Source organism: Ranitomeya imitator, chromosome 10 (genome assembly GCF_032444005.1).
Source record: "Ranitomeya imitator isolate aRanImi1 chromosome 10, aRanImi1.pri, whole genome shotgun sequence".
Classification (NCBI taxonomy): Eukaryota; Metazoa; Chordata; class Amphibia; order Anura; family Dendrobatidae; genus Ranitomeya; species Ranitomeya imitator.
The window spans coordinates 115,732,689-115,755,195 of record NC_091291.1 but is presented as its reverse complement, the minus strand read 5'-3'; the positions used below and the strand labels follow the sequence as shown (position 1 = coordinate 115,755,195).

The window sequence follows — 22,507 nt, the reverse complement described above, 5'->3', positions numbered from 1 at the left end:
TATCTATCTATCATCTATTATCATCTATTATCTAATATCGATCTATTATTTATTATCTATCTAATATCTATGAATGTATGTATCTAATATCTATTTTCTGTAATCTATATAATATCGGGGGCGTGGCCTGAGTGTCCATGTGAGCGGACGTGCGGCAGAGAGCTCCCGCTGCTGTGCATTATAAAATCCTGTATAGCCGCCGCTGAACGGCTCCAGGGGAGGCTTACCGGCTGCGGGGTGACCCAGAGAGCTCGGCGGTGCTGAGCGGTAGCTCCGTGAACGGAGAGAATGACTAGGAGAAGGCAGAAGGACGCGGGAGCCGGGGATGCAGGCGCAAGCCAAGATGGCGCCGATGCAAGGGAGATGGCGGATAAAGAGAACGCCGCATGTAAGAAACGCATGGAGGTGGCGGCAAAGCTTCAGCAGTTTGTAAGAGTGGAGGCTGCAGAGGAGGAAACCGGAGCTGATACAGAGGAGGAGGAAGAGAACTCAGCAGGAGAGCATGCGGTACAACAGGGGAGACAGGAGAACAATATGGAGGTGGCAGTAGGGGGATCTGAGGACATGGCGCCAGAAGCTGAGCCTACCCTGAGAGACGTTTTTGCGTTGGTTTCTTCATGTAAACAGTCTCTGACCCAACAGATACAGGAGGTTAAGGGGGACACAGCCCAGATAAACGCAGCCATGCAGAAGATTGACAAACGTGTGGGGGAGGTAGAGGAGAGAGTGAGCACTACAGAAGATCATATAGTGCAGCTGCAAAAGGCTGAGAAGAAGTTCACTCAAGCAATAGCTGAATTGGCGGCAAAAAATGAGGATCTTGAGAATAGGTCCAGAAGAAATAATATACGCATAGTGGACATCCCTGAAAAAGCTGAAGGAAGGAATCCAACTGAGTATATTGAAAAATGGCTGTTAGAGACTTTTGGAGATACGGTGCTGACAAAAGTGTTCGCGGTGGAGAGAGCGCATAGGGTCCCACCGAAACCACCTGTCCCTGGAGCGAATCCCCGTACCATGCTCGCCAAAATTCTAAATTATAGAGACAGAGACATTATCCTGAGGAAGGCTAGAGACATGACGGATCTGACAGTTGAAGGCCAAAGAATTGCGATTTACCCAGACTATTCTGCCCTGGTTCAGAAACAACGGATGATGTTCACGGGTATCAAGAGACGGCTGAAGGAGTTGGGAGTGCAGTACTCCATGATGTTTCTAGCAAGACTGAGGGTGGTGGCATTTGAGAAAATTCACTTTTTTCAGAAGCCGGAGGAAGCTACTCAGTGGATTGACATTAATGCTAAAAGGCTTAAAGGAAAAGGAGACTGAAACTGAGGGGGGACTCTGAATGTGATTATTTCTCTGTCAGTTGGAAAAGAGACTTGTAATTAACAACTCAGGGGTTATGGGATGTGAAAGCTGAAGGGTGGAGCTGGGTTGTAATCAGCTACAGTTAAGGGAATGCTATAACGGCTGCTGGGGAAGGGGGAGGAAGGGTAAGCGGCGTATTATAAATTTGTTTAGGTTTCTTGTATTTGCAGGTTAACCAATGTTGAAATCTTGTGACATGTTAAAGAATGTATGGAATTCTGCTATGTACAGTGGCGGGAGGAGGGTTGGGAAGGTACTGCCAATCGGAGTGTTCGCTATGGGCGATGATGCCCCACTCTTGAAAAGAGGCAGAACGGTTAGTTGTGAGAGGGGAAGGGTGGGAAAGGGAGTTGGGATAGGGGGGGTTAGGGACGTTAGACAGCTCATGGTCAAGAATAATGATATAGTTAGAGAAGATGAGCCAATTGATGGGGGGCCGTTTTAAGATTTTGAGCTGGAATGTGAGAGGCCTGGCGGAGAAATCCAGACGAGCCACGACTTTGCAGTATGCAAGAGACCAACGGGCCTCAATGATATGTTTGCTGGAGACGCACTTGGTAAGGGAGAAAGTGAATGTCTTAAATAGACGCTGGATTCAGAAGGGATATCACTCTACCTTCTCAACGTATGCGAGAGGTGTATCAATTTTGGTCCCAGCGGGAGTACAGTATGAGGAGGTGAAAGTTTGTGTAGATGCAGATGGTCAGTACGTACTATTACAGTGTATATTGTATGGAGTGAGAGTGTGTATTGCAGCTATGTATGTTCCGCCTCCCTACTCAAGCAGGAAGATTAGAGAAGTTTTGGAGCGAGTGGAACGATGGGGGCCGACACCACTGATGATTATTGGAGACCTAAATAACATCTGTGACGACTTCTGGGATAAAAATAAAAACACCCAGAATAGGTCGGGGGGACATACAACAACATTTGGCACCTATGTACATGAGATAGGTATGATTGACCTTTGGAGGGTTAGACATATTGGGGAGAAAGGGTATTCATGTTATTCGCCGGCGCATGCCACGCTCTCTAGAATTGACATGGCTCTGGGAAATAAGCTATTAGACACACTAGTTGGGGAGGTGAGATATCTCCCAAGGGCCTTGTCGGACCACAGTCCAATTGAGGTGGAGTTTAAATTGGCGGGAACACAGTCTGTAAATGGGAGGGAATGGAAGATACATCCTAGTTGGTTACATAGTATTGAGATGGAAGGTATAGGACGGGAGGTGGCGGAGTTCTTCTTTTTGAATGATGGGAGTACAGACGCTCTTACGATTTGGGATGCAATGAAGGCGTATCTGAGAGGACTACTGTTTAGAGACATTAGTAGGTGTAAGCGAAGGACGAGAGAGGCAGAAAGGGCGGCAGTTGATGAGTTGAAGGATGCAGAGGATGGGATGGCGACACTGGGAACTCCTGAGGCGGGGAAAAGGCTGAAAAATGCACAAAATCAACTGGAAAAAGTACTGTTGGAAAAAGCTGATAGGAAGCAGGAATTTCAAAGAGTGTTGTATTACCAGGAGGGAGAAACTGTGGGTCATATGCTGTCGCTGGTAGTGGCTGCTCAGAGGGGTACTTCATATGTACACTCATTGGAGCCTGTAAGTGGAAGCAGAGTATCTGAAACACCGGAGGTTTTGAGGACTTTTGCGGACTTTTATGCAGACTTATATTCCTCCCGGGTCGGTGAGTCGGTCGGAGATACATTGACCTTCTTGGAGGGTCTGGATCTGCCGAGACTGAATGAGGTGGATAGGGAGAGCTTGGAAGCCCCTATCACGGAGGAGGAGCTGAGTCGGGCATTGATGTCCATGGCCAATGGGAAGGCGCCTGGGGTCGATGGGTTGCCTGCCGAGATCTATAAAAGTTTGGGAGAAGTGTTAATTCCTAGATTAAAGACGGTTCTGGAGGAAGCTAGGTCCCGGGGGTGCTTACCAGCTTCTATGAGGGAGGCCATAATAGTGGTTATTCCAAAGGAGGATAAGGATTTGGGGAAACCTGAGTCATATCGCCCAATCTCTTTGCTAACTATTGATGTCAAGCTTCTGGCCAAGGTGTTAGCTTCCCGTCTGTCTAGTGTCATTACGGGCCTGGTGCATCCGGATCAGTCTGGCTTTATGCCTGATAGGTCGACGGCAATCAATCTGCGGAGGTTATATGTGAATTTACAGCTGAAGTCTGACAATTGTGGCCGGAGGGTGATTGCGTCACTGGATGCCCATAAGGCGTTTGACAGTGTAGAGTGGGGATATCTATGGCAGGTGTTGAAGAGTATGGGTTTTGGTCCGCAGTTTGTGGCCTGGATTCAGCTGTTGTATTCGCTGCCGACGGCTAGAATCAGGGTGAACGGGGAATTGTCTCAGCCTATAAAGTTGGCTAGAGGCACTAGGCAGGGATGTCCGCTTTCGCCTCTCTTGTTTGCGTTGGCTGTGGAACCACTTGCCGCCAAGATTCGACAATCTGATGGGGTCCCTGAGTTTAGATATGGGGAAGTTGAGGAAAAGATAGCGCTATATGCCGATGACGTGTTGCTGTTTTTGGCTGATCCGGTTGATTCACTGGGAGGGGCCATTGAAATTGTTGAAAGATTCGGGTCCGTATCGGGGCTAACAATTAATTGGGACAAATCGGTTCTGTTTAAGGTGGATGGAGTAGGAGAGAATGCAAGTGTGAATGTGGGTGATGAGCGGCTTAAGGTGGTATCTCATTTTAAATACCTTGGGATATGGATTTCGGTTCCAGTCGCGAAGTTCCTGCATAGAAATCTGACTCCTGTTATGGGGGTGCTCAAGGCAAAGGTAGATGCTTGGAATAAGTTACATTTGTCGGTGGTTGGAAGGATCAATCTCATTAAGATGGTCCTGATGCCTAAAATTTTATACGTTTTACATAACGCGCCAATTTGGATCCCGCGGGGGAAATTCCGACAGATTAATGCCCTCTTTAGAAGCTTGATATGGGGGAGACAGTACCCACGTATTAGCCTGGAGACGCTTCAGCGACCCAAGGAAGATGGTGGTTTGGCTTTGCCCAACCCTGAAGTATACTTTCTTGCAGCCCAGAGTCAGCATTTGAAGGGCTGGGCGCGGGAGGCGTCATCCAGTGCAGTACAACACCTGATGGAAGGGGTGACAGGCCGACGCCCGGTAATGCAATGCTTAGAGGATGGCTCCTTGGGAGCATTGGGGAAGCTATATCCAACCCTGTTCCTGATACGTAAATTATGGAACAGATTGAGGCAGATTCGGGGGGTTACAGGGTTAACCAAATTTACACCAATATGGTCTAACAGTAATTTAAAGGAATTTGCGGCTCTGGGAGGTCTGATGGAGTGGCAGACTAAAGGAATTTGCTTTGTACACCAAATAGTCCAACAACGAGCGTTGAAGTCCTTTTCCCAATTGCAAGCAGAGTTTGGTCTGAGGCCCGCAGGAGAATATCAGTATGCACAGATGAGACATGCTTTTGGAGCTCAAAAAAAGAGTACTGACATTGGGATTCAGGAGGATATAGTATTGGAGTATGTATGTGGTGACGGGACTACAAAGGGAGTTATTTCCACCCTATATAAGGACCTTATGCACACGTATCTGTTAGATTTCCCCATAAAGGCCAGAGCTAAGTGGGAGAGGGACTTGGGTCCGGTGGAGAAGGAAACATGGGAATCGGTGCTGGAGTGGGTTCCGCGATTGTCATTGAGTGAGCCGTATAGGTTGTCGCAGCTCTATATTATACACAGAGTATATAAATCTCTGGAAGTGCTACATAAAGCGGGGTTGCGTGCTGATTCTGAGTGTCCGAGGTGTGGGTGTGAGAATGCAGGAATTTATCATATGATGTGGACGTGTCCTAGATTGGCCGCTTTTTGGGTGGTAGTTTTGAGTCGGGTGGAAGGAGCGTATAAATGTAGAGTCCTGAGAGATCCGATAATATGCTTGTTGGGATACGTGGATGAAATAGGAGTGGACAACACCTGGAAGATTGCAATCGCTAGGTTACTGTATATGGCTCGGAAAGTGATAGCGCGGAACTGGATAAAGGCAGAACCACCTGCGAGGAGGGAATTTCTTCAATATGTACAACATGGTCTAAAGCTGGAAAAAGGTGTTTACAAGAGACGGGGGAAAATAGAGATGTTTAATAAAATGTGGTCTCCATGGCTTGAATTGGGATGAGGAGTAATAGAAGTTGGGTACTATAGGCTTCAGATAGGTGAGAACTACTTGAGGCACTGGTGGCCTCAGGGGAGTTTAGACTTGGGATGAGCTGTCCTGTGGGGGGGGGGGGGGGGGGGTTGTTGTGGGTATGTTGGGGATTCTTAAATTAAGAAAAGATGTATGTAACATATTGAAATGTGGATGAGAGAATGATGTTTTCTCTTTTTCTGTTTATCGTTAATAAAAATCTATTTAAATTAAAAAAAATCTATATAATATCAATCCATAATATGGGGTCAGCCCTCCAAAGTCAGATAACAAAAAAAAAATAGATTTTAATAATCTCATGCGACATTTCATCTGCAAATAGCAGAGTCTTTCTCAAGCGCCTATCTTTTGGATTAGTATACGAGAGGGTTTGGTGATAACCTTGGGGGCTTTACACCCATTTTTGCATGAAAAGTGCTGCTTTTATTACTCTGTCTGTCACATTTATCCTAACAGCTCTTCGAGCATTTTTTCTTATCAAATCCAGATTCTAAAGAGAGTTACAAAGCAATGTAATAACCAGGATCCATTCCTGTATAAATTAATACTGTACTGTGTGAACAAGGCCTTTTATAATAATTGCTGTAGTAAAAAGTTATGACTCTTAAAGGGGTTTTCTAAAAGGAAATGCCTTCATTATCGGAGCCATTACAGCGGTTGGCTCGTGTAGCTCCCTCCTAGCTAGCCTGTCGGGGGCTGTGGTACTAGGGGAGCACACTGACTTCCCGCTATCGGTGGGGTCGTTAGAAGTCACGCACCCAATGATCAGATAATAATTGCCTATACCAAGGAGATTTGACTCATTAAGAAGAAAGAGTATTTACCGACCAAACTGGCTAACGATTTCTGTGAAGAGATAAAGTTTGGAAGTTTTTGCATCTCTTCATAGTGAGTCATCGATAGACTCCCCAATTTGATGGAATAATTCACGGGCACAGTGGACGTGTTGTGTAGCTGTAATAAAAAATATATATATTATCCACCAAACTAATTCTAAGTGCTGATAATCAGAAATCAGAAGGCTCTAGGTAATAAGGGAATACATGTGCGCTCCTGGATATCTTCCGCACACAGTAGCTCTATGTAGGCATTATCACACTGAGTGCGTAAATGAATTCCATGTTTACACACAATAATTGCAGTCGCTTATTACAGACGTCGCATTGATTAGACTGGCGCGTGGCGTGTAAATAGTTTACCTTAAATATTGATGTAGCGCTATCTTTAGCTAGAACATATCCCATATTCAGCATTTTTGTATCGAGTGAACAGGACAGGTAAGGAGCTAAACCGCGTCCCTTAATTCCTAATGTCAGCGTTGCTCGCCGCGTGCGCACCTCCAGATTCTCAAAGAACTAGAAGAATAAAACACCAAAAATACAACAGAACTGGTCATTATGGCAAATCCTAGACTTTATTCTGTGAGCTGTCTACAGGGTATTCCCATCTCAGAGATCCTATCCCAATATCTAGGTAAGTGTAATAATAATAATAATAGAAAATACATCCAATTAGAAATGTAGTATAGTTCTCCGGATAAGCTATGTCGCTTACCCCATGTTCAGGGCATTGAAGTACAGAGGGTACGGAAATTATTCAAACCCCTTTAAATTTAGCACTGTTTCTTTCATTGCAGCCATTTGGCAAATTAAAAAAAGTTCTTTTTTTCTCATTAATGTACACTCTGCACCCCATCTTGACTGAGAAAAAAATCAGAAATGTAGAAATTTTTGCAAATTTATAAAAAAAAAAAAAGAAACACTGAAATATCACATGATCATAAGTATTCAGACCCTTTGCTCAGACACTCATATTTAAGTCCCATGCTGTCCATTTCCTTGTGATCCTCATTGAGATGGTTCTACTCCTTCAATGGAGTCCAGATGTGTGTAATTAAACTGACAGGACTTGATTTGGAAAGGCGCCCCCCTGTCTATATAAGACCTCACAGCTCACAGTGCATGTCAGATGAGAATCATGAGGTCAAAGGAACTGGCCAAGGAGCTCAGAGACAGAATTATGGCAAGGCACAGATCTGGCAAAGGTTACAACAGAATTTATGCAGTATTATTATTATTATTATTTATTATTATAGCGCCATTTATTCCATGGTGCTTTACATGTGAGGAGGGGTATACATAATAAAAACAAGTACAATAATCTTGAACAATACAAGTCACGACTGGTACAGGAGGAGAGAGGACACTGCCCGCGAGGGATCACAATCTACAAGTATTCAAGGTACCTAAGAGCACAGTGGCCTCCATAATCCCTATATGGAAGAAGTTTGGGACAACCAGAAGTCTTCCTAGACCTGGCCGTCCAGCCAAACTGAGCAATCGTGGGAGAAGAGCCTTGGTGAGAGTGGTAAAGAAGAACCCCAAGATCACTGTGGCTGAGCTCCAGAGATTCATTAGGGAGATGGGAGAAAGTTCCACAAAGTCAACTATCACTGCAGCTCTCCACCAGTCGGGCCTTTATGGCAGAGTGGCCGGACGGAAGCCTCTCCTCAGTGCAAGACATATGAAAGCCCGCATAGAGTTTGATAAAAAACACATGAAGGACTCCCAGACTATGAGAAATAAGATTCTTTGGTCTGATGAGATGAAGATAGACCTTTTTGGTGATAATTCTAAGCGGTATGTGTGGAGAAAACCAGGCACTGCTCATCACCTACCCAATACAATCCCAACAGTGAAACATGGTGGTGGCAGCATCATGCTGTGGGGGTGTTTTTCAGCTGCAGGGACAGGACGACTGGTTGTTATTGAAGGAAACATGAATGCGGCCAAGTACAGAGATATCCTGGATGAAAACCTCTTCCAGAGTGCTCTGGACCTCAGACTTGGCCGAAGGTTCACCTTCCAACAAGACAATGACCCTAAGCACACAGCTAAAATAACAAAGGAGTGGCTTCAGAACAACTCGGTCACCATTCTTTACTGGTCCAGCCAGAGCTCTGACCTAAACCCAATTGAGCATTTCTGGGAAGAACTGAAAATGGCTGTCCACCAACATTCACCATCCAACCTGACGGAACTGGAGAGGATCTGCAAGGAAGAATGGCAGAAGATCCCCAAATCCAGGTGTGAAAAACTTGTTGCATCATTCTCAAGAAGACTCATGGCTGTACTAGCTCAAAAGGTGCTTCTATTCAATATTGAGCAAAGGGTCTGAAGACTTATGACCATGTGATATTTCAGTTTTTCTTTTTTAATAAACTTGCAAAAATTTCTACATTTCTGTTTTGGTTCAGTCAAGATGGGGTGCAGTGTGTACATTAATGAGAAAAAATGAACTTTTTTGAATTTACGAAATGGCTGCAATGAAACAAAGAGTGAAAAATTCAAAGGGGTCTGAATACTTTCCGTACCCTCTGCAGCTTAGGTACGCATGGTTATGACCACTAGCATCTGTCATTATATGAGTGGCTGCAACCGTGGATATCTAAGCTACTGTAATGCTCTGTACATGAGGTAAGGGAAATAGGTTATCAGGAGAACTATACTACATTTCTAATTAGAGGTATTTGCTAATATTATTGTTATTATTACACCTACTACATTTTGGGATAGTATCTTGGCGATGGAAATACCTCTTTAAAGAGATTGTCAACTTTTGAGGACTCTTTTCTTATCTACTGAAATGTGTGTATTTTGGGACTAAATATAACTTTTGCATTTCGGTGTAATTAATAATTTTGCATCGTTTGCCTTCTATAGCCTCTATGATAAGTTGTCTATTGCGGGCTGCAGATCAAGTCAACTGTGAAACAATCAGTGAGCCAACTGTGATGGTATGACAGGAGAGATTGTAACTCTTATCTGTCTTTTTTTTAACTCCTCTTGGCTGATTTATGACCACAGACCACATTAAAGTTGAACGTGCAGGAAAACCAAGAGTCAAATGGTGCGTAATGCTTAATGAAAACCAATTGAAAAACAGATTTTTAGTCCCAAATACATGCATGTAATGAAAAAAAAAACGTCCCCAATGGTGGACAACCCTTTTAATGACTCAGGATTTGCAGCGACTATATCAGAGGTCTCTGGCTGCCAGACAAGTGCTCGGCAAAACTTCTTCTTACCTGCCAGGGTAACTTCTGATTACTAGGCCGGCCAGGTGTGACATCATGCATGCGTGAGTCTCGCCGCAACGATGACATTGTTCCAGGCCTACTAATTAGAAGTGGCATTGGGAATTCCAGAAGGTAGGAGACAGTTTGCAGGGCTGTGGTCCAACGACCGGCACTATATAATGTGGCCACTGGATCAAGGTCCCGTGGATCTCTTTGATCATCTCTACTTATTACAGTATTCCATAGTACAGCGATGAGCATGAGTCCTTTGGTGTTATACTCAGAACTGTGGACACAACAGGTCACCATATAAAAACTACAGACCATACGGAAGTGCCAAACCTGGGGGTACACTTAAAAAGAGAGTAGTGTATTCATTTTAATTATATGTTTCCCCTTCAGGATCCGCTCCTCCTTATGGTCATGATTTAGCGAAAACTATCAACATCAGGCTCTACCCTAAAGATTTTCCTAAAATTGACAAGAAGCAGTTAATGTTGAAGAGTGAAATCATTAGGCAGATTTGCATCAATTTATTCTACCCCGTGTGGACATACTCTAATAGTAGGACAATTACATCTTCCTGTGATTTCATGCATGACGCTATTCCTATTAGTTATGAATTTTTAAAAAAAAAAATACAATTATTGCCTGAACTTTCTGTGCTACCAGGATCTGTCACTTGCTTAACATATGGAGTAAAAATCTTGTAAAAAAAAAAAAAAATCTCTGAGCTCCCATGATTATGCCACTGTTTTCCCTTTTGTGCTGCATCGCATCATTGAAGAGATATTCGCATTTGTTGCTTTGGAGTACAGTATGTGAAATCTCTGCTTTGAGGAACAACTGGCCATTTTTTCAGAGCCTTCCCTGGGTTTGTGTGCTTTCACCCCTCCCAGATGCTGTCAATCACAGGACTGCAGTATATGAGACTGCTAGGTAAGCTGCTGAGCTGTAGTTGGCAGCGAATGAGTCAAAGTTGCACATTTTCCGAAAAAACTCTGAAGAAATGAATAGTTGGACCGCAAAGCAGAGATTTCACATACTGCGCTCCAAAAGCAACATACGTAAATATTTCTGCAATGGAGCAACGCAGCACAAAACGGAAAAGAGCATCAGAATCAGAGAAACTCAGGGATTTTTACATGTTAATTAACTCAATTTTGTTCTTGAGCAAGTGACAGGTTCTCTTTAAGAATGGACATTCACTTTAATAACCATACAGATACTTACAGCAGCAGCTTTTTAAAACTTATTTTAAGAATTACTTCCTGAAGACTCACAGTTTTGTCTTCCTCTGGTACAAAGGCAATGAGAAGATGACACTTCGCTCCGGGGTCCACTATACCAACAGGATTGAGCAGCACAAAAGGACCGAAGGTATTTAACAGAGAGAAACGAGGCTTGGAAAATGAGGAGTCAAGGAGTATACTAGATGTCTACAAAAATTCTCATACCTTCACCAGCATTAGACTATTATCTACCTTTCAGCTCCTTTAAAGTCGAGGTGCTTGCAGTTAACCCTTAGCGATACAGAATTGTAAGTGCGCATTCAACACAACCGCAAAGTAAACCTGCTGCAGTGATCCCAGTCCTGGGCCTGCATTCCTAATATCAGCCAAACAGGCATATTTACTAGGTTGTGCCAGATCAGGACTGGGCTCCCTGGCACTATATCCCATACCCCTTCTTGTAACTGTTATCCAACTACGGACTTCTGGGTCCTGATCTTCCCCACCGCTGCCCTCCTCCATATCACTGGCCACAGCCAGTACATGCTCAGTGAGCTCTAAATTCCTCTCCAGGTTTTCAATGCTCCTGAGTGTTCCAAGCTGCATATTTAGATTTGATAACTGGGCATCCAAACATGTAACTCGCTGACATAGTGCTCAGGTATATTCACCCTCAAACAGCTGTTCAAGGCATGCATACATTTCACAAGATGCACACGAGGAAGAATTGTCATAATAAATGAAGATAAACAGTACAGTTAAAAGCAGAAAGCAATTGAAACCTAGTAAGAAAAACAGGGATTGTTGTGAGTACTCACCGTAAAATCCTTTTCTCCGAGCCACTCATTGGGGGACACAGGACCATGGTGTTATGAGGCTGACACTAAGTTAATACAAAGAAAGTTAGCGCCTCCTTTGCAGTATACACCCTCGTGCTGTCTCCAAGAGAGCCAGTTCGGGGCAAAAGCAGTAGGAAAACATTAACAACATACAAGAGTACAACATGGCAACCCAAAGAACAGGCCAAACTATTAGGCTAACAGGGTGGGTGCTGAGTCCCCCAATGAGTGGCTATGAGAAAAGGATTTTACGGTGAGTACTCACAAAAATCCCTGTTTCTCCATCGCCTCATTGGGGGACACAGGACCATGGGACATAAAAAAGCAGTCCCTGGGAGGGATAACAACATACCAGAGCAGGCTTCATGTAACAACTGCCTAGATGTGCGCAATTGCGGCTTGCAGAATTCTTCTGTCCAGACCTGCATCCGTGGAAGCCTGAGAGAGAATATTATAATGCTTTGAGAACATATGTAAGCTGGACCAAATCACAACCTTACAGACCTGTTCCGCCGACGCCTGATGTTGAAAGGCCCAAGAAGCTCCCACCGCTCGAGTGGAGTGTGCCTTGATCCCCTCTGGAATGGGCTGGCCTCTGACACGGTAGGCCTCCTGAATGGAGGAACAAATCCACCTGGCTATTGTGGCTTTGGAAGCAGCGAAGCCCTTCTTATGACCCTCGGGGATCACAAACAGAGCATCCATCCTTCTGAAAGATACCATCCTCGAGACATACGTTCTCAGGGCTCTGACCAAATCCAGAGTGTGGAGAGCTCTTTCCATTCTGTGAACGGGAGCCGGACAAAGTGAAGGAAGCACAATGTCTTCGTTCAGATGGAAGGACGAGATGACCTTGGGCAAGAAAGACAGGGATGGGGGAAGACCTCGATCTTTGCACCAAGCAAAAAATGTCTTCCAGGTGCAATGATAAATACATACCGATGCTGATTTACGAGCCTTAACCATTGTGGAAACAACCTGTTTAGGTAAGAATCCTTGGTCAGAATCCAGGATTCAACGGCCATGCCATCAAACACAGAGCCCCAGAGTTTCTTTGGCAAATCGGACCCTGGGAGAGCAGATCTGGACAACCTGGTAAAGGCCAGGGTACGTCGGTGATGTGGCGCACCAACTCCGCAACCCACGTGCGGTGTGGTCAATCTGGGGCGACAAAGATCAAGAGGACTCCCTCCTCCTTGATCTTCCTTATGACTCTCGGAAGTAATGGAAAGGGGGGGAAAATGTACGGAAGACGGAATTTGCGCCACAGAAGGACTAGAGTATCCGCTCCGATTGCTCTTGGGTCTCAAGACCGAGCAATGAACTGAGGAACTTTGGTGTTCAATCTGGATGCCATCAGATCTACATCTGGAGTCCCCCAACGATGACAGATCTGTTGGAACACTTCAGGATGAAGTTCCCATTCCCCGAGGAGAGACCCTGGCGACTGAGGAAGTCTGTGGTCCAGTTCTCAACACCTGGAACGTAGACCGCTGAGATTACCGAGTGGTTGTTTTCTGCCCATCGGAAAATGTGAGACACGTCGGACATAGCCGCGCGGCTGCAGGTACCCCTTGATGGTTTATGTATGCCACGGCCGTGGCATTGTCCGATTTAATTCGTATGGGGTGGCCCGCTAGGAGATAATGGAACTGATGTAGGGCCAGCCATATTGCGCGAATCTCTAGTACATTGATCGGAAGTTTCAATTCTTGGATGGACCAGCGGCCCTGGGCGGTGTGATGACGAAAGACTGCCCCCTAGCCGAGAAGGCTGGCATCGGTAGTCACCACTAGCCAATGAACCAGGAGAAAGGACTTCCCCTGATTGAGAGAAGAGTTCAATGTCCACCATCTGAGAGCCCGTCTGACCCGCAGGGGAAAACAGCAGCGGCGGTCGAGTGAGAACGGGTTCCTGTCCCAGGCCTCCAGAAGCCCGTGCTGTAGGGGACAAAGGTGCAGCTGTGCAAATAGGACTGCTTCTATTGCTGCCACCATTTTTCACCAGTACCCTCATGGCAAAGCGGATAGAATGAGGGGACGATTGACAGAGGACATGGGCTCCTTGTTGAAGGGCTAAGACCTTGTCTTGAGGAAGAATTACTAACCCTCGAGAAGTGTCCAGGGTCATCCCTAAAAAGGATATTTGCTGGGCTGGGACAGGAGATGACTTGCTTAGGTTTATCAGCCAGCCCAGGCGAGAAAGGGTATCGCAAGTAATGCGAACAGAGACCTTGCAATCGTGGAAGGATGGGCCTTTGACCAAGAGATCGTCCAAGTAGGGCAGAATGACCATGCCTCGAGAGTGTAAGATGGACATGACGGCTGCCATGACCTTTGTGAACACTCTGGAGGCCGTAGCGAGGCCGAAAGGCAGGAACGTGAATTGGAAATGCTGGTCATGAATGGCGAAGCGCAGAAATCTCTGGTGGAGAGGAATGATTGGGATATGCAGGTAAGCATTTTGTATGTCGATGGATGCCAAAAACTCTCCTTCTTCCATAGAAGCGATGACTGAACGCAGAGATTCCATGCGAAAATGATGAACCTTGACAAACTTGTTTAGAAATTTGAGGTCTAGAATGGGTCTCAATTTTCCGTCCTTTTTTTGGGACCACAAAAAGGTTTGAGTAGAAACCCTGAAACCTTTTGTTTTCTGGAATGGGAATGACGCCATCGTGACGCAATGCATTTATGGCTATTGAAAAGGCCTTTGCCCTTGCCTCTGACGTTGAAGGACGAGAACGGAAGAAACGCGTTGGGGAACATGTAGAAAAATTGATCTTGTATCCGGACGACACCAGGTCTCTGACCCATTTGTCATGGACAATGGACAGCCAGGTCTGACTGAACGGAAGTAGGCAGCCGCCCACCCTGCCTGTGTCGACCAGACAACGCCAATAGTCATCGGGCGGAAAATCTCTGAGACCTAGGTCCCTTAGATCTCGACTGCTTAGGACGAGATTTCCATTGTCAACTAGGTCTATAGGAGACTCGAGAACTTCTGTCCCTGTATGGGGAGCGTCCTGACCCGGGGGAGGTAGTGGCGGTGGACCAGCCCAGGTGGGAGTGAAAGGATTGGAAGCGGAACTGTTGTTGTCTCCGAAAAGGACGCCTAAGCCTCTGCTGGGGAAGAAATTTACTCTTTCCGCTCGTGGCATCAGAAATAAGCTGGTCCAGCTTCTCACCGAATAAGCCACCACTCTGGTAAGGTAGAGATATTAAGGACTTTTTGGACGCAGAGTCCACTTTCCACCCTCTGAGCCATAATGCTCTTCTGATCATGACTGCGTTTGCTGCCTATAGAGCAGAGCAGAACAGCCAGAGGGCCGAGCCTGAGGCCTCAAAGACAGAGCGAGCCAGGTGTTCTATATGACAGTCTGTGGGATTTTTAATGGATGACCCATCCAGTAGAGATAAGAGAGTCTTGGATGCCAGGCGAGACACTGGCGGGTCTATGACAGGGGATTCAGCCCAGTCCTTCCTTGGCACAGCTGAAGAAGGATATTTCGCTACAAGAGACTTTTGTCCTGAGAAGCGTTTGTCCGATCGCTCCCTGTGACGATTGAGTATGGCCATAAACTCAGAGTGACCTGCAAAGGTTTTATGGGGACGTTTACTCCTCTTAAAGGACACGGCTTGATCCAGAACGGAGTCAGATTTCTCTTCAACATTTAATGAGAGATTGACCGCCTAAATTAGCATATCTACCGTTTTCTGGAAGTCTGGGGAATCCAGGTCCAAGGAGCCGTCCGATTCGTACTCAGATTCACGTTCGCTACTGACCCCTGGTGAGGGGGAGAAAGAAGCAGAACTCGTGGACGAGAATGCAGGTGAATGCTCTGGGGACATGCTACGGATCCTTTTCCTAGACGCCTGTAGGTTTCTAGAATACTCTCGGCCCCTGCTGACCGACTGCTCCTGTGTGGGAGAGGATCCATTTATGTCTTTCCTGTGCATACTCTGGTCCCTGGAGGGATCATGGAGGGATTCAATCGCTTTGGCCAGAGAAGCCATGGATTGTGACAGTGACGAAGCCCACTCAGGGGAGCTAGGAACACTGGGCTTGGTGGTGGCGGAGGGCTCCTGAGGGCATTTGGGGTCACAGGCATTGCAGAGCGGCAAATTCTGAGCCTTAGGAAACGCAGGCTGGCAGGAGGTACATGAAGTGAAGAAGATTGCAATAGCCTTGTTAGCCTTTTTAGATGCTTTAGGTTGGGACACTGTACCCTTCTATGTGTTCCCTTTAAAAAGACTTATGGAATTCCTGCAAGCAGGGAGTAGAAGGAGGGTGGCATAGAGCAGCGCTCCCTTACCCAGATTCTGTGTCCCCAGGTCCTTCTGCGTGGCACTGTAGTTGCTGAGCCTCCACAGAGTGCTGATGCTGCGGTGAGTTGCCTCATAGACCGCTGCCGGATGTCGGTGAGTGTCCGGAGGGTCCGTGGGAGAATAGGAGATGACCGCCGAGATTAGGAGAGGCGCTTCTCATCCTGTACGATGAACGGCAGAAAGGTGGACGGAGCCGCCGGGACGCTTCATAGTGGGGGCGGAGTTACAGAATGTGGCCTAGCAGAGAACCGAAGTCGGGGACTAAATTTACCGGTGCTGATACCGGAAGGGCCAGGGAGCGCTGCAACGCCAGGAGAAGCCCCCAGCAGCATCTTAGACCGCCTGCCCAGAGCCCTCCAGCCCCGGCACTTACCCGGAGAACTGCTGGGTGGCAGGTAAGCCAGCAATATGCGGCAGGTACATGTCGTCCTGCTGCCGCTGCTGGTCTTGGATGGTGTAGGGATAAAAGGGATCATCCTCAATCCGCCATCCCTTTAATAGTGAGGTGAGAGGGACCATCCACCTCCTTGTACCATCCACTTTTAACAGTGGTGGTGCAGTGGGGGCAGCTCGGACGCCACACAGGTGCCTCTGTACATCCAAGAGGTTCTACCCCTAGGATGAGACAGGGCTAATGTCCAGAATTAGGCCTGGCTGCGGAAGAGGGTACGTGGAGGCGACACTCCATGTGCTCGTCCGAATGGTGCGAGGAGATCGGTGCCCTTTACGGGACCCGTCGCCCCTAAAAAATTCAGCTCAGGTGTGGCATCCCACGTCGCAGGAGAGGATACGGAGAGGCGACACTCTCCATGCTCGCCTGTTGATGGTTCGGGGAGATCGGAGCCTTGAAAGGATCCGTCGCACCATTTGTCTGTAGGAAAAATAAAAATCAAAAATGCAAAAGGTAAAAAAGATGAAAAATAAAATAAAAGACTTTAGGTCTTAAGACCAGACCAGTGTGCCTCCTAAAGACACTAAGCAAGAACTGGCTCTCTTGGAGACAGCACGAGCGTGTATACTGCAGAGAAGGAGCTATCTTTTTTTTGTATTAACTTAGTGTCAGCCTCCTAGTGGCAGCAGCATACACCCACAGTCTGTGTCCTCCAATAAGGCGATGGTGAAACACTAAATTATGCCCTTATGTCAAACTATGATATTGTGTTTAACTATGCACTTATCTGCAGCCCCGCACTTAAAATGTAGCCCCCACTTTGCTCCGCTGCCTCGACAACAGTTTATGAAACTTGTAGTTCTCCAATCAGCAATTTAAATTTCAGTTGCCTGATCCTTATTTCGATCAGCATCAACTGCCTGGAAGAGTTGGAGGGACGCCATACACATGACTTAATCGACCAGTTCAGTTGGGTTTGGACGGCTTTTCTCTGATGTACTGTATATGGGGGTCTTACAGTGGTGGTCTCACTTTCTACTTCATCGATTACGTTAACAGTAATTTATTAAGGCAGCAATCATCGTGTCTCCCACAACTGCTGGCATTGACTCATATGCTGCGGAAACTGTTGTGTGTTTGCTGAGGTCAAATCTAATGATGTGCACACCATTTATAAATAGGACCGGCTGCTATTTCTGGCGAACAATGAGAATGAAGTGTTAAAAGCAAGAACTGAGTCACTGGTCTCAAGATTAAACAATAGATTTCAGGTTATAAGAATTAAAGGATACTTCCACAGGCTCAGAGGAAATGTTTTGCAAAGTTACTTTCTTTACTACCCGTTGACCTGCAAAAAAAAACCCAGATGTAAGAACATTTTCAACACTTCGATCACAGTGTATGGCAGCAATAGGAGATTTAATAAGACTGGCCCATCCCAAAATAATTTTGGTGCATCTTGTGCAACTTTGACAAAATTTAAATAGACAACAGAAAATTTTCACAAAAAATTGGCTCCGATTTCTGCAGCGTTGCATATTAAGCCTGTAAGACTGTTGCTAGATTTGCTCTCTAAACTTGAGATCACTTTTTTCATCACTTTTCGAAAGTTGCGAAAGGAGTCGCTCAAGTGCTAAAATCTCTGACTTTTTCACAAAAGTGTTGCAAAGTCTTTAATAAACCATTTCCACTCTACGTGTTGAATCAGTGAGGTGGGGACGGATAATGCAGCTGAGTTTAGCTGTGTCACATTGCAAACCCTTCTTTCGACTTCTATGATTAGTGAACGTGTCAGTACCCACACTTAGGTCTCTTGTGCTCAAGCAACTTGCACTTGCTCTGCAGTCAAATCAGGGCTGTCATTTCATCTCACACATGTCTCATCTGCCTGTTCTGGACTACTCCTCTGGGATATGTAATGAAACCCTGCTCTGATCTCACTTCAGAGAGCAAAACAGCAGAAGTGTACATAGAAATCCCAACTTCCCAGCCTTTACATAGTAATATTCTTCCTGCTGAAATCCTTCATTCCTCTTTTATTGCCTCCATAAAGTATGATGCCAACAAAAGTGCTCTCCAAACACAGCATCATACCCCTATGGAGAATTCCTCCACATACACAGTATAATGACCTTACTGTACCCCACCTCAACTCCCAAGGCAAAGTATGGCGATCCCAACATTGTATGATTCCCCCCCCCAACTGTGACCCCCACACAGCCCTCCATGCAGTATAATGGGCCTGCTTACACTATAATAGCCCCCACACCTAACCACACTGTATAATGCCCCCCACTAGCCCTCCATACAGTATAATGGCCCCCAGACAGTGTGATGGATCCCACACAAACCTTAATACTGTATAACTGCTTGCATTCAGTATAATGGACCTCCTCCACATAGCCCTTCAAATACTATAATGGCCCCACATAGCCTTCCATATAGTATAATGGGCCCCATATAGTCCTCCATTGTCCATACAGTATAATGCACTCCCCATGGTCCTCCATACAATATAATGAACTCCCAATGATCCTCCATACAATATATTGTAACCCCATGGATCCTCCATACAATATAACAAACTCCCCATGGTCTTCCATACAATATAATGGACTCTCCATGGTCCTCCATAGAATATAATGCAAACATCATGGTCCTCCATAGAATATAATGCACCCTCATGGTCCACATAGCCTTCCATATGCTATAATGGGCCCCATATAGTCCTTCATATAGTATAATTCCCCCCCCTTATAATCCTCCATATAGTATAATGCATTCCATGATCCTCCATATAATATAATGCACTCCCCGTGGTCCTCCATACAATATAATGCACTCCTCATGGTCCTCTATATAATACAATGCACTGCACTCCTCATGGTCTTCTTTATAATATTATGTGTTCTCCATGGTCCTCCATACAATATAATGTACTCCCCATTGTCCTCTATACAATATAATGCACTCCCCATGGCCCTTCATACAATAAAATGAACCCCCCATGGTCCCCCATAAAATATAATGCACCCCGCATGGTCCTCCATACAATATAATGAACTCCCATGTTCCTCCATACAATATAATGCACTCCCATGGTCCTCCATATAATGTAATGAACTCCCCATGGTCATCCATACAAAATAATGCGCTTCCTATGGTCCTCCATCCAATATAATGCACTCCCCATGGTCCTCCATACAATGTATTGTACCCCCATGATACTCCATACTATATAATGAACTCCCCATGGTCCTCCATACAATATAATGCACTCACCGTGGTCCTTCGTACAATATAGTGCACCCACGATGGTCCTCCATATAATATAATGCACTCCCCATGGTCCTCTGTACAATATAATGCACCCAACATGGTCCTCCGTACAATTTAACGCAGCCCCCATGGTCCTCCATAGAATATAATGTACCCCTCATGGTCCTCCCTACAATATAATGCACCCCCCTTCCCGCCGAGGAAGAATGATAGGGGTGGAAGCGTTTGCTGATGCTCCCTCCTCCATCCTCATTGCTCACGCTGACGGGCAGAGGGGGCACCTGGTTCGGGCGCTGACGTGTGGAGATGGATGGATGGGAGGCCCGCATAGCAGTCATGTGGCCTGCCGCCATTGGCGGTACACCACTACACAACAGACACTAGTGTGATACTGACATATCTCAAAACAGGCAGTGTGGGGGGAGGGACAGTACAGCAGTGGTGACAGTGCTATGTGAGAAGAGCTGATTGGTCCCTTATAGGGTCCTTATCTGAAAGGTGTTAGTCATCTGTGATTTCTAATCATGCAAGAGGTTAGAGTAGATTAGGGCTGTGTGCTACTACATCTTACACACTGAGGAGCCTGCTCTAAGCTACGATGGGGGTGTGTTCTTTTTACAGTGTGTTGCTGCCTGCTTATGATTGGTCAGCATCTTACAGGGAGAAGAAGTACACACCCACAGTGAAAAATATTTGATAACTCCTATTTGGAATTAGAAAAAGTTAACTCATTGGGTGCCAAATTATTTGATTGCTAAGGGTACCGTCACACAGTGCCATTTCGATCGCTACGACGGTACGATTCGTGACGTTCCAGCGATATCGTTACGATATCGCTGTGTCTGACACGCAGCAGCGATCAGGGATCCTGCTGAGAATCGTACGTCGTAGCAGATCGTTTGGAACTTTCTTTCGTCGCTGGATCTCCCGCTGTCATCGCTAGATCGGTGTGTGTGACACCGATCTAGCGATGCTTTCGCTTGTAACCAGGGTAAACATCGGGTTACTAAGCGCAGGGCCGCGCTTAGTAACTCGATGTTTACCCTGGTTACCAGCGTAAATGTAAAAAAAAAAAAAACAGTACATACTTACATTCCGGTGTCCGTCAGGTCCCTAGCCGTCTGCTTCCCGCACTCAGTGACTGCCGGCCGTGAAGTGAAAGCAGAGCACAGCGGTGACGTCACCGCTGTGCTGTGCTTTCACTTTACGGCCGGCAGTCACTGAGTGCGGGAAGCAGACGGCAAGGGACAGACACCGGAATGTAAGTATGTGCTGTTTGGTTTTTTTTACGCTGGTAACCAGGGTAAACATCGGGTTACTAAGCGCGGCCCTGCGCTTAGTAACCCGATGTTTACCCTGGTTACCCGGGGACCTCGGCATCGTTGGTCGCTGGAGAGCGGTCTGTGTGACAGCTCTCCAGCGACCACACTACGATTTACCTACGATCACGGCCAGGTCGTATCGCTGGTCGTGATCGTAGGTAAATCGTATAGTGTGACGGTACCCTAATATCTTCACAAAGGAGAGACGAGATTAAAAAAAAAAAAAGTTTTATAACTATATTATTGCTACTTACAAACAAGTGTAGCTGGGATATAGCACTCATACTGATTTCATAAAGCATACAGAGGTTTCAATATGGATTCTCCATTAAATGCCATGTGTACAGCGTTTTTTTTTTTTTACTTATAAAAGCGCTACAAAATCGGAATGTAAAGTAGGGTAGTATGACAACAACCAGACAGCTCCGTAGTAAAGAAGCCAAATAGGACACCATGTGTCTCGTTATACAACCCGGGTGTCAGGTGCATTTTTTTTCTCAAATTTGTATTTATTGATATTTATTTTAATAAGACCTGGTCCATTAATGTAGGACACCAATTGTTAATAATTATTTATAATGACTAATATTTGTACTTAATTCTGCACATAAATTATACATATATAATGTAATACGGGAAAAATCATTACGACCTTGTTAACGCAGCAGAAAGAGAATGCGATGACACGCTAACATAAAATGTAATTGAGCCATTCGGAGATATGCTTGTTGCTTTTAATTTGAAAATCCATTAAGCTTGGTAATCTATGGTAGAAGTGTAGCGCATCAAATAAAGACATCACCCTCCTCCCTTCATTCATGATAGAAAAAAAAAATAAAAATAAGGAAGAAATGCCGGCATCGGGCAATTTATACACATCTAGAATGTCTGGCTTATTAGCAATTTCACTCAATGAAGGGATCCAAAAGCCATCAATAAAATGTTGGTAGTAATGTTAAATGAAGCTACTTAGGTCATTTTATAATGAAGTGCAAGGAAATGCGCAGTCGTTAACCAGTATCTGCCTTGTTAGATTGATTAAGTACCGTACCTATTGCAACCTCTCCGAAGCCAATGAGATGGCGTCCGTTTTCAGAACTGACAATCAAAGGTGGTGCTATTGCAGGACAGTGAAGCTCAAGATACAGGGTGTTGTGTGGGCTGTGGAGATAGTAAAACAGCAGTTAAAACCAGTATGCAACAGGATAATAAATAAATATATATATACATATACACACACACACACACTACGCAATGCAAGCTGTATGCCGTTTGGTGCTGCGGTCAGGTACTCTTAGTCTTCAATAGGAAATATATAAAAATAAATTATTAATATTGGAAAACCTTTTAAAAGGGAGTCTGTCACCAAAATTTTGCTACCCCATCCGAGAGCAGCATAATGTAGGGGGGCAAAGACTCTGATTCCAGTGATGTGTCACTTACCGAGCTGCTTGCT

At 45.5% G+C, this 22,507-nt stretch overlaps 1 protein-coding gene across 1 annotated transcript in view; it reads right to left on the bottom strand.

Moving 5' to 3' along the window:
• Positions 1-22,507, bottom strand: part of CFAP74 (cilia and flagella associated protein 74) — a 211,304-nt gene that overhangs the window by 19,169 nt on the left and 169,628 nt on the right. The window contains exons 30-34 of the mRNA XM_069741966.1: positions 22,103-22,212; positions 17,743-17,798; positions 10,944-11,063; positions 6,782-6,937; positions 6,407-6,536 (exon numbers count right to left, since the gene is read on the bottom strand). Coding sequence (XP_069598067.1) covers positions 6,407-6,536; positions 6,782-6,937; positions 10,944-11,063; positions 17,743-17,798; positions 22,103-22,212 — 572 coding nt within the window. The remainder of the gene's footprint in view (positions 1-6,406; positions 6,537-6,781; positions 6,938-10,943; positions 11,064-17,742; positions 17,799-22,102; positions 22,213-22,507) is intronic.